Consider the following 13,156-nt stretch of genomic DNA (forward strand, 5'->3'; position numbering starts at 1 on the left):
AGTTCCAATCTTGAATACCACTTTTGGTCAATATTTCCCCCAGCAATACCAATGAGCTATTTAGCTACACAACAGCTTGTTGTTGCTGACTGTGTAATACATCACTACAGTAACGCACCTATGCCAATGTCTCTATTTGTTGCTTTCGTGGTGTGATTAAACAGCCAAGGTTGTGACAGCTAAAGCCCAAACATCTCCCCGCCACTCAGTAAGTGGACTACACACGTTTTTAAAAAAGAACACCTGACTTTACTTGTTACATTATCGACAATAACCAGACATCTGCGCAGAACTGCTAATCGTTAATGATGTAAGAGCATTGTTAAACTCGAGGGCAGCTAACCCCCAGACTATTTAAAAGGTTACAGATTTTTCACCCATGTATCAACACTGGGTAAAATGGTCGTTTCCATTCAAAATAATTACGCATGTTCAAGTTGGCTGCACACACCACTTGAAATTGTCAATTTGATGTACTAAGTAAGCGATATGTATGAAGATAGAAGTTAAGGTCCGGATTTAGTGTCAGCATGGATCCAGCGGATGCGAAAGGAAATGAGTCCATCGCCAATCAGCTGTGGTGGGAAAATGGGATGCTGGTGTCTCTGCAAGTGAAAGCCTTTGCTTACACCTATAAAGCACAATAGAATCTCACTATCTTAATAGGATAAAGGTTCAAGTGTCTACAGGTAAACGTTAAGGGTCATAGGCCTACTTGTGTTAATTTGACTCATTGCTACTGTTTGGGATTGTCTTGTATTTTAAAAGTAAAATAAAACGTCATTCAGAGCAAGTTTGGCGACCGTTAGGTCATATTCTAACTGGGCACGAGTTGCGACAATATGCACAATGGATTTGATGGGCAAAAGTGGAATTTCCAGCCACCTTCTCCTTATTAGTCTTTGACAGAAAATCAAGAAACTTAGCAGTTCACTTTGTGATTATTGTGTTATATCCAATCAGACAAAACGTTTTGGACCAGTGGATATGAACATTTAAAGGAGTTGAGTGAAATCCACCTTTTTGCTGAGCACTTCAATGGCTAGACTATTTCACAATATAATTATAATTGTATAACTTTAACCAATTTAAGACGTCTACACTAAAGGGTTTTTAGTGTATATTTCCTCTTCATGATGATCTCTTAAGCTGACGGTGACATTAATCAATATGCAAATATGTTGTAATTGTTTTTCAAGGTTTTCATTGATTGATTTTTTAGCAGAATAGCTTCAGTATTTCAGGTTTAGTGTTCACATAATTATTTTTTTTGCCAATGGCTCTACTTGTTTCAGAAATTTGTAGGTCTTTGGTATACACAGACTCTACTGTACACTGTGTTTGTTTACTATTTCTTATGTCATTCTTTTTCCATAACATAAAAATAGTATTTTCTTCTTCCCTCTTCAAAGAAATGTATTTACCTAATATATTTCCTCTTCTTTTTCGTAAAATGCTTTTGTCAGGACCATGAAGAACCTCATATTCAGGCTCGTGAGCTTGAGTTCAAGGAGTGACATTTCTACAGCATGTAGGACGAGACACCATGGGAGATTCTATCTGCACGTTTGGGCATCTGGTTTGTCCTACAGACATTGCCACCAGAGTACATCACAACTTCCTCCTCTGATCGCTGAACAGCCACTTCACAAGCCTGTGATGTTAAACGAGGTGCTTCATTGCTTAGACATCCAACCAGGACAGGTAAAGTCCATTTATCTTAATATTTCAATGTGGCTTCAAAATTTGGCCTTTTGAGTGTTATCCCCTAACATAAGTAAAACCACATTCAATAGCCTTATCTTAGTTTTTTTTTTTCAAAAACGTATTGCATGTGTTTTATTGTCTCCGATTATGTCCTTTTAGTTAGGGTGGTTTTGTTATAGACAGCAGGACACTACAGAGTGATTTAAAGTGTAGGCTTATACAGATGTGTGCTGATCATTATGGAAGCTGGTCAGTCACCTCACATCTGCAATACAGCAGTTTGATGGCAAATAAAGTACAACCTAAATAAGAGCCATGAGGTACACCAAATGCTAACCTTCATTATAGTGACCCAAAAATTTCACCGTAGCCATATTCTTGAGGAGTGCAGTCTCTGTATTGTGCATCACTCACTTTTTCACCCAAAGATGACTCGACAAAATAGGCTTAGTCATCCCTGGCATGTGGATGATTTCAGTATGACAGATTCACAACTACCGGTATATACAGAGTTCCTTTTGATAGAAAAGGTAACTCCTGCTCACACTTAACAAATATGTTCTCTCTCGGATATTGGTATTTCTCCAGGGGGAAAAAAATTATTCCCTTGTTACTATTTGGTAGATTGTATTTCTTAAGATTCAGCCTTTGCTTTCTGAATAATTAGTCTATTTATTTTTGGAATGGTTTTCCTGCTTATTACTATAAGTACACATGCTCTGTTTCATCTCTATCTTCCACCACTGCTCACAGATCACAAAAATAGTTTCCGAAAAAAGATATACATAAAAAATATACAAAAATATGTACACACTTGCTATGGCTGTCACATTATTGTCGCGGTAACAGTGGTATATCGAGCAATTGTTTACCATGATTATCCCACATGATAGTGATGGTCAATTTCAAATTTGTGGTTGTGTTAAAAGTTACTCACCTCATTTACTTGCATATACTTTGTCCGTAAGTGCAGTAGGGCTTTGACTGGCATCCTAGGTGTCGGATGATATTGATGATCCAGCTATTGATATAAATTGATGAGAAATTTGAGACTTTACCCACAATCTGCTTTTTGGCACATTCCAATAGGATGGGTGCTATGCTCATAATAACTGTTTTGCCTATAAACCATAAAAGATCCATTTGTAATTCTCTTAATCAAAGAGAAAAGCAGCTCAAGCTGCTGTAGGTAAATTTCAACAGAAAAGAAAACCAATAGAGGGTAAGAAAGCAAGATCTTCTCCTATTTTTAGGTAGAATAATTTGGTTAACCTTCAATGTACCAACCCTTGTTTGAAGGAATCAAAGAATATTTCACAAGATTATAGAACAAATTCATATTTTGTTGTTTTTTCTTTACGCAGGTGCAACATTCTGTTTAGACACTTTAGGTGGCTGGGGTGTTAGTTGCCTGGCTTTCACTCAATGTATGTACTCTCAGGACAGATGGGCATGAGTCAAAAGCCTTCTGGTACTGTGGACAACTCGAGAATTGAAGCCTTCCCTTCTTATTACACAGCCCAGGCAAGTGGGGGCCCTGGGTCAACAAGTTAGTCAGGAAATTGTGGCACCGTAGTTGGCAGGACATAGGGTGCTGCATCGCTCCTGTTTGAACTTTAACACCTCAGAACTCCTCTGCAAGCCGCCCATTTGCCAACTGTCCGAAGCCGGCTTACCATTCTTGCAGCACATACAAGACTGCCCCTTGCTATAATGCGTGATATATATATATATATAGTGGTATACCGTGAAATGGTATTTTATAAAGGCACATTAGCGACTTTAAGCTTTTCATACATAATATTTGGACTGAACCGGTAGTGAATTAACATCCTGCACCCCACTTTATGCAATTTTCAGCCAATCATGGGTCAGTAGTAGGCAATTCATAAATTATCGCCAAATAGGAAAAAAATTTACCCTCTGTCAGGTCATTCATTAACCACTTAAATCAGAGAAATAATACGATTATTATTTTGTGTTTCTCTAGTTGGTCTAGCCAGAGTGCCTAATGGAGTGCTTAAATAATGACGGGTATCTGAGAGCAAATACTGCAATTGCACCTCAGTGGCTAAGTGGGGCCTTTCAACGCTCTGCTGCCTCCCTTGCATGATTAAACCTTTCCATTGATATATTTGCAGGTAGAAAACTAGTCTAATTTTGTTTGTCTTTTTGAGACTCTTATGGATGGTTTTTATCAGTCCATTTTTGTCACATTTTCAATGTTTTAATGTTATATTTCTGTATATAATCTATATGTTGTGTTGTACGCAAAGGGGCCATCAGTAATAACCCCCAGTTTTAACTTAAATATTATAGTTTTTTAAACAATGAATAGGCTATTTGGTTTGGAATGTCCTTCAAGTAAATATACAAATAAATACATTCATAAGAGAATATGCTCATGAAATAAATATGATTATATATAGGCAATACATATAAAAATAAATATAAAAAAATATAAACTAGTAAAGAGATCAATAAATAAATAGTTTTTTATTAAATATTTTATGTCTGAGAGTGATTCTTTTTTTATTAAAGGGGACCTATCATACCACCAGGTGTGAGTGTGATTAGCCATTACAAGCCGTTTTCAAAATGTGCAGCATTGTGACATCACAGGTGGGCGTGTCCTCCTAGATGTGTGACGGATAGATGAGCAACGTTTACTTCAGTCCACTGGTTAGGCTGGTAGACTGATCTATCCAGCACACATCTAGGTGAACACGCCCACCTGTGATGTCACAATGCTGCACATTTTCAAACCTGCTTGTAATGGCTAATCACACTCACACCTGGTGGTATGGTATGCACCCTTTAAGGGAAATAATCTCATATAATAAATCTAACAATGCCAACTGTATTTATTCTGTGGGTCTTCTGTTATTTTCAAATGAGTGGGGGGGCATGGTTATTTCATCAATTCAGACCGAAGCAACAGCACCAGAACAGCATCAAATTATTGAATATACAGCAGCACTGAATATACGAGAGGCTGGAAACATTCTGGGGGACAGACGCACTGTAGGCTACATGGTGCGTTCTACTCATGGGTGTTCATAAGACATTATAATACATCCACATGCAGGGCCGGCCCAAGCCTTTTTGGTGCCCTAGGCAAAATCATTGTATGGTGCCCCTCTATTGTCCAACATGCCACAACATTACCTTACATCGCAAACTTGACCCCTGTCAAAACTCACCAAGGCTGGGGTACTAATGACAAAATAAACAAAAATGTTATTATTTTTTTACGCTTGGCTGTTTATGGTTGAGACCCTGTTGTGCTGTCCTGTCTATGGAACAACTAGCGCGGCAGTAGGTTGGAACTGGAAACACAAATTCCAGCTTCGGGAAACCTAGAAGTCAACAGACTATAATTATGGACTCTTCTTTTTTATGGATAACGGTGGATGCGATCCTAAGCAGATTTGACACCAATTATCTCCGCCTTCTTTGAAAACTGACAAAGTGTATTCGGAGCACGGTCACTCAAGTAGATGTAAATGAGCTCCAAGAGGTAAATTGGAATAATAGCTGCATGATTTATCAGCACCTTTCTAATGAGTGGCACAGTAATTTCTACCGAAACAAATGTTTTGTTTGGGCTTGATAATATCGAACCACTGTTAAAGATCTTTGCCCTTGAATCACTAAGGGGGCAAAATCGCATATCTCGAGACCCCCACAATACATGACAATCAGTGTCGACCTCAGCCCTTGCTTAAAAAATATAAACATGTTACTTTATTCCACTATATTGAATAATTTTTATCATTTATATTGACATTCATCTATATATTTATTGCCTCTTTTTTCAGTATTTATTTCGTAGCCATATTTAGTTATTTTGTAGCAATATTTATGGATCATGCTTTTATTTATTTAATATTGAATGGCATTCCATCATTTTGGACTTGTGATGCTGATTATAGTCAATTACTAGAAATTGAGTTGTTTTCAAGAGTTTTCAACACAAGACATTTGCTCTCCGTAATCACCACAACCTGTTATTAACACTATCAATGTTCAAGGTCAAGTCTCCAGTCAAGTTGCAACTATCCCCCTTTTTTGTAACTCGTACCGAGCAACACATCTTTGAATAGGTTGATACCAAGTACGTATCTGATACCAAGTCATTTTTTTCTTTTCTTTTTTTATTGAGCTAAAGGAAATTAGTTGTATGCCTTTTAAAGAAAGATAAGAATGCATGGACAGAGCATTACAGAGTTTAGTTTGGACTAGTTTAGGAAAGGAGCTATAATGAAAATGTTTTTGGAAAATTTTATGAAATCCAACGTATGTGTTTGTATTCACACGCCGGTAATTACAAGGGTTATGCACCAGAGACATAAGGTTACACAAAAAATTATATTCATCTCGTCAGACATTTTCATAAATGTGCCCACACCCAGCCCAGACTCAAATCAACGGCCATCTGCCTTTATCCGACCACTCCGTTGCCTCTTGTCTGACCCGTTCGGCAGAAAAGTTGCATTGAAACTTACCGCGAAGACAACTGGCAACTACACAGTAGCATGTACGTTCTGCGCTTGCGCGAGATGCAATAAGTCTCCTTAACATCGGGTGGCGCTAGTCTTGGGCCAGTAATCCAAAACATGAAAACAGGAAATGACGGAACGGAGTGCAGACCATACATTTAAACTAATTTCTTTGGTCCACGCAGCCATGGCTTCCAGAAATATGCAGAAATATCCCAAAAATGCGATGCAACGACGAAGTGTAGTTTGTAACTGCGCCATCTCTGTTTAAGTTGTTTGTTTAACATCGTCACTTCCGCCCTTCCCAAACAACGCGCCAATTCGCTAGCACAAAACCAATCAGAGTATCCAATGGCTCCTATCCCCAAACCCTCCAAACACTCTGTTTTTTGAGATTTATTTGTGATTGGTAGTTAAACAATTTTCACACAGCTCCCTGTTTTAAAATTTTTTTTAAAACCGATTTCACAATGACATATAATTATCAAACAGTACAACGTTCTCATCATACTATGATGCTGTATTACAAATCTTGTTTTTGAAGTAAGGAAATCCCAAACTAAAAAATGCGGTTCAGGAGAAAATATACCCCAGTTGAACCATTCTTATCTGGTAATTTGAAATATTTGTGTCTAAGGCCGTGTTCACGCCTACGAAAATGATCCCCCCCTGATGCATGCGCATCAAGCCTGCGCCCTTTATACAAACTTACTGTCAAAGAAGAAAAAAACAGGAACCGAAAACGATGAACAAAAACAGCGGTTGTTAAACCTTGTAGATTGAGCATAAAATACTTTTCACTCTACAGTTACTAATTATATTTACCAAGACAGTTTTCAAAAATAATACAGCTGCAAAAATAATACAAATCAAATCATATATCTAACGTTGCCAACCTGGTGGGTGGAGCGATGACGTCATCGTTTGCGTATCTTGGGTTCTCATGAATCCTAAAACGAAAAGGCAGGGGGTCGTTTTTCTTCTTTTCACCCTGGAACCTGGTTTTAAAAGAGTGTGTTTGCAGGCACAGAAAACTCCTCCTGGGCAGTCGGACCAAACATGCAAGACCTCTGCGTTTTTAGACAAAAATTCGCAGCCGTGTGAACAGGGCCTAAATGTTGGTGCCCTACATCTTGTTATCTGTTCAAACAGCTAATGGAATGTAGGCAAATAGCTTAAAGATGTTCTTACCCATCTGTTTAGTAGTCAAGGTAGTGTAGTGTAAACTATAAATCATTAATATCCTTGCTTCTCATGCACTGTGCATTTCTTTAAGACAGTTTTTTCGTGGAACCGATTTCAGTATTATATCAGGACTCTTTCCACATTTTTACTTGTGCTGCTTTTGTTTCTATATAACAGCTATACACATAGGTAAGACTTGCATCTGAATCTTGAGTCTGCATACTAGGCCAAGTGACCAATACAAGTTGGACTTTTTAATTGAATCAATTTCACCAATTTTGAATGTTTGGCTTAAACATGCACTATGTAAGTTATTCCATCAGCAACGTCTAGTTACTTGAATTGTAGACAACGCCCACAAGCACATTTATAGACTACAGTAATTGGCTGAAAACAAAAGTTGCTCATTAACTTTACGTGAATATTACCTTCCAGACTTGTATATTGTCATGTGGCACAGTGGCAGCCATACTCTTAACAGAAAAAGGAGCTTGACAACACCCAACAACGTCGTGCGGAGGCTTATGAAACGTGAGCAAGCTTGCTGGTAAACTGTAGTCCAGTCAAACTAATTGCAAAATTGCTATAATTGTCATTAAAGGTTTTATGTGATCCTGGGGACATCCAAATAATAAAAAAGTATAAAAAATTTCACTTGGAGTGGATCAGGGGTGGATTTTCCGGACCTTCGTGTAACCACATCACACAAGTGACTGACGCTTTGTGCTTGTCTTTGCTTCGGTTGTATTGGGTTTCTAGGAATTTATTTCACACACAACCATCAGATACAACCTGTTTTGAATTGAGATGTGCACTTTGGTGTTTCCCTTAACCCAAAATTAAAAGAAAATTCCGATCCAATCAACGTCATACAAGTGTGGTTATAAATTTGCATTAGTGATATTTCTTCCATAAATCCAAGATGCACATCAGCACACGGCTTGAAACCTTAAATATGACCAACCTTGAAACATGCCTTGTCTGTAGTGCTACATGGAACCAAACCTGTGCACTATGGACATTATAATGAGCAATTGAGTCCTTGACAATGGCATTTTCAGCACTTAGTGCTACGACAAGGATTGAGGAGCAGGGTCCTGGTTGGAATGGAAGGATTAAGGCATGAGTCTTGGATCCTCCAGCCCCATTTCTCCTGTGGTTGCATGTTTTCAATCCATTCCTGAAACAGATTTTACGCTCTGAATCTGTGAAACATGGCAGACGAAGATGTTGGTGGCCAGTTCGAGGGTGGATAGCCGTATAGCAGTCAGTCACCTTACCATAGAATCTTTATAGCCTGATGATTGAGCGAATCCTTTTTTCTCCAACTTTGCAGATTAATATACTTGGCCTTTCCCCTGCTGCAGCCATTAAATCCTTGGTAGCAGATTATTTTTGATACTGATACTGTTCTACTGATTCGCTTTCTCATACCAGACCAAAAGATATCCCATCCCAACTCCAAACACTCAAAAAAGAAATGTTGCTTACATCCTCATTGAACACAACTCTTGCATGCCTAATGTTCAAAAACGTGCAACTTCATGAAGACGACTGCTTTGGCTGGGACATAAAGTACTGCACTCTTGTAGATAGAGGTATTCCTGAAGAATGAGGAGGTCGTTCTGGTTCGGTCATCTCCTAGAAGGATTTTTATTTGCCTCAATGCTGCTGCCACTGATGTATGAACTTTGAGCTCAGCATTTACCTGAATCTCAACGTTTGACAGAACATTTTTGACATGGTTGATATGAATGAAGCTTTCCAGCCACTCTTTGAATTCCTCCTTTTACGACCTCCAAGAAATAGTCAGGCCACACACCCCAGCTGGAGTGCTCCGCTCAACTGCCTCAGCTGTACGCCTGGTACCGCCATCGCTAAGAGCAAGCAAAGGTCGCACAACAAAGTCACAACTCATCTCTGTTTTGGCACCGCAATGTTAAAACAAGCTCCCTGCTGATGTCAGGATTGCAGAGTTGCTCAACAGCTTCCACAAGAGACTCAAGGCTCACTTGTTCAAAGTTTACCTGGACTCTTCTAAGCCTACCCCCTTAGCCCCCACCGCCCCTTGTCCTCCCATACCCGTACACCCCAATAACAGCACTTATTGTATGTATAGTATGTTCTACGTCCTGGCACACCTGGCACATATAACTACACATATGTGTAGCTTCTCATCCTAGCTATCTTTGTTGTGTATGGGTAATCGGTTAACCTATCAATTGTTAGTGCTTAGCACTTGTTTCTATGAACATCCTTACTGTACCGACAGCTATATATCGTTTTTTTTCTCTTTATTCTGACAAATGTACTTATTGTTAGTCGCTTTGGATAAAAGAGTCTGACTATTACAGTGTTCACATTATTTCTCTCTGCAACAGTTTGGACTGGATCCTGTTAAGAGTTTTTCCAAAGATATTGACTTGTCTGGACCAATTAGCACATAAGTATTTGCCAAATAGGAGGCAATAAATAAAAAAAGATGGTGGTGCCAAAGGAATGTGTAGCAATTTCTGGAGCAATCTAAATTACTTTAAATGGAAAATTAACCAAACTCTGCATTGAAAACTAGAATATAGTTTTCCCCTAGTTCCAAGCGGACTCGGCAAGAGCAGAGAGAGCATGAGAATCTCCCTTGTATCCCAACCCTAATGTATGTCTGTTGTCATCAATGTCAAATGTATACATTTCTTTTATGTATGTTCTTTATGTGTCTATGACGAGAAATTAAGATGAGAAATGACGGATGGAAACTGAAAAAGAATTTCCCTAACTAACAAGATTGGATGGAGTCTTTTGAGAAATGTATTTGGAAGTAAATTGCTGTCTAGCCATTGCTAGACAGCAAAACGCAAACATGAATATCAGGATGGTATCACAAGGCTACAAAACGGGTGGAATATTGCTTTAAAGATGCTGTAGGTAAGATTTAACAGCTATTATTTGAGTGTAATTTGTTAGAAAGGGCATAGCCATCATTCACCCATCGGTGAGTGAAATGCGCTGTGAGAATATCCATTTGGAAATGGCTGCACCTGTCTCTGTATGAGCCTTATTAGATTCTAGACTGCTTCTAGGTCGTTTCTGACAAATCAGGGCATCCCTTACCGGATTGGTTTAGAGGAATTCATCCTGTCAATCACAGGTGCGTGAAATGCAACACTTCTCATTGGTGGACGGAGGGAGCAGAGAGGGAGGGTTCTTTTGGTTGTTTAGTTTGAAAGTACCTTTTTGGTTTATTTTGTCTCTTTACAACTCCCAAATCTTCCCTTCATAGGTAGCACTCTTCAAATCACCATGTGATCTTAATAGTCTGGTAGAGAATAGCCCTCATGTAAATTGTTAACTATAAAGGTACTGTTTCTTAAGATGACACAATAGTCCTTGTTCCTACAATTGAGCAGTTCAACTTAAGATGCGATTGACTTTGCGCTCATAGAAGGATTACAATATTGTATGTAGAGCATATTCACCTCAATGTCTACCTGTAGATGGGTAGGTCTACCTACCTACCTACCTACCGGTCACTAATGACAACACTAAAACTTATCAGCAGGAGAAACATTGTTGCTTTTAATCGGGGCTGTTGCAATAGGTTAAAACATTGAGAAAGAAACGGCCAGACGTATTTAATGTGTTGACATCTCAATCTATTTTAATTTGGGCATTGAGCATCATTCTGAAACCTATATTACCTAAATTACCTGGCATTTTTTGCTCCCAAAACTAGGTTCACATAATTTATGGGTCTGGGTTCTCCTGCACACTGGATTCTGGAACATGCTGTGGTGTATCTGTGTCATTCATTGTTATTTGATTCCAGCTTCTAAAGTTTCAAAGAAAAATAATCCCCCTTTCATACATTTTCTGTGGAAGTAAGAGCAGAAGTTGATTCACATTATCTTGCAGTTTCGTCTTTATCTGACTTTACTGCATTCTGTTACTCGCATAATAAGGCCATCTACCTTATTTTGTCTACAAAAGCTGGATCAAACAACATCCTTCATTCATTCTACCATTTGTATAATTTCATTTTTTGTTTTTTACTCTGACCTCTCAAATTGTTTAAGCGAAAGTGCACGTGTATTTTAGAAAGTCAATTTCCGTACATTTTTGTCTTACGTCAGATCCGTTGATTCTTAACTTGCACTATTGTTCAGTACTTTTGTCACTGTAATATGTCTGGTCAAAAAGATCAGCAGAATCTTTACATGCGATGTCTTTGCCAAACAAAGTTCAGATGAAAAGCGCTGTTGTTAGTGTATATAGTAATTATAAAACTGATAAAATTAGTCTGTAGTAATTACTCTTTTCTCAAATGTGTGGATTTGTATGTAATTTAGTTTTCAGGGCCATTTACATTTTGTCTGTTTTGTTTTTGTTTCTAAACTTTTTGTTTAACTCCTCCTCTGTTTTTGGCCACACCAAGTTGTGAAAGAGGAGGTTGGTGAATAATTAATCCTTGTAATTAAACACTCCAGCTAGGGACGCTAGGGCTGATTGACGGCCAGATATTAGGCCCTTGTGTCGTAAGGTTGCAAGTTTAGTCTGAGGTTATCAGTGGCCAGAAGAGTCTTTCTCCCTCCCTGCTTCATTACTTTCACGAGTAGAGCATTTCATAGTGGAGTGATGGGGGCGTGGTGTGAAAGACAGTCTGGAACTTCATTAGCCAAATGGGCTGCCTCAGTCTATGAAGCACCAAATTGTTTGGCCCTGTTGAACAGACAACCCCCTTGTGGGTGCTTCACCACACTGTCCTGTTGAAATTCAGCCTCAGACATCTTTATTACATAAATGGTCACGCTCAAACATATTTTTCTGATACTACAAAACTACATGCCATGTTGTTCTAGGCGCGCACACAACTTATGTAGTGATTTCCAAGGCTTAATGCTACCTTTGTTTGTGGGCACCTTACAAATCGATTTTAAAGCTGTTGAAAGAAAGTCTTTGGGTCATCTTTGGGCTGAGTAAAAAAAATTCTCATATGTATTGTTGTGTTTTTTAAGGCATTGGATTGCCATGCTATTGATGAGCCTGTTAATGATAGGCAAAATAAATATGGATCCATTAAAAATGAAAGAGCTGAAGCCTCTTGCAAGGTGGACCCCTGGGAATCATTTCTGAATGCAGTCTTGAATGGTATTATTATTAGTTTATTGGCATGCATGCAATATCGTTGGATGTGGGAAAAACAAACAGTGGGAAGCCCACCCAAATGCAGAATTGATGCTGTTATAGGGGTTGTATTAAAATATTTACATTTGCTTCTGGTGTGTGAGTGTGGCTATGCTAATCGGATGTATGCCCTGTGGAACTAGATGGAGATGACTCATTCTTGCAACACGTCTCTGATTAGAGTTCTCGGTGAGGCTTAGAAACTGCCTTGCTTTATTTCGATAGGCTTTTACACAATATTTTAAATAATAGCACATTTTCAATATGAAGCTAATTTAATCATGTGGGTTTGACTCATGAAAAAGTTTAATTATATATATATATATATATATATATATATATATATATATATATATATGTATATATATATATGTATATATATATATCAAGACATGTATATATATATATCAAGACATGTATTTATTCAAATGAAATTGTATATATAGCGGAATAGATATTCTATAATCATTCTTTAGTGTCCACTTTTTGCCTTTTCACTGCATTGCATGTTCTCAGCAACAACTGAGCTTGTCTAGTGTATGTGCAAGTAAATCAAACTTAAAGTGTGATTTAAATAAAATATA

The 13,156-nt window shown here is 38.2% G+C and overlaps 1 protein-coding gene across 3 annotated transcripts in view; it reads left to right on the forward strand.

Annotated features, from left to right (window-relative positions):
* Positions 1-13,156, forward strand: part of mettl15 (methyltransferase 15, mitochondrial 12S rRNA N4-cytidine) — a 35,483-nt gene that overhangs the window by 93 nt on the left and 22,234 nt on the right. The window contains exons 1-2 of one of the 3 annotated variants that reach the window (XM_060070753.1): positions 4-208; positions 1,467-1,704. In XM_060070753.1, the coding sequence (XP_059926736.1) occupies positions 1,471-1,704 (234 nt within the window). In that variant the 5' untranslated portion in view covers positions 4-208; positions 1,467-1,470. Of the gene's footprint in view, positions 1-3; positions 209-982; positions 1,004-1,466; positions 1,705-13,156 lie in introns of those variants that run through there. The other 2 variants (XM_060070755.1, XM_060070754.1) reach the window with 2 other exon arrangements.

Source organism: Gadus macrocephalus, chromosome 14 (assembly GCF_031168955.1).
Source record: "Gadus macrocephalus chromosome 14, ASM3116895v1".
Classification (NCBI taxonomy): domain Eukaryota; kingdom Metazoa; phylum Chordata; class Actinopteri; order Gadiformes; family Gadidae; genus Gadus; species Gadus macrocephalus.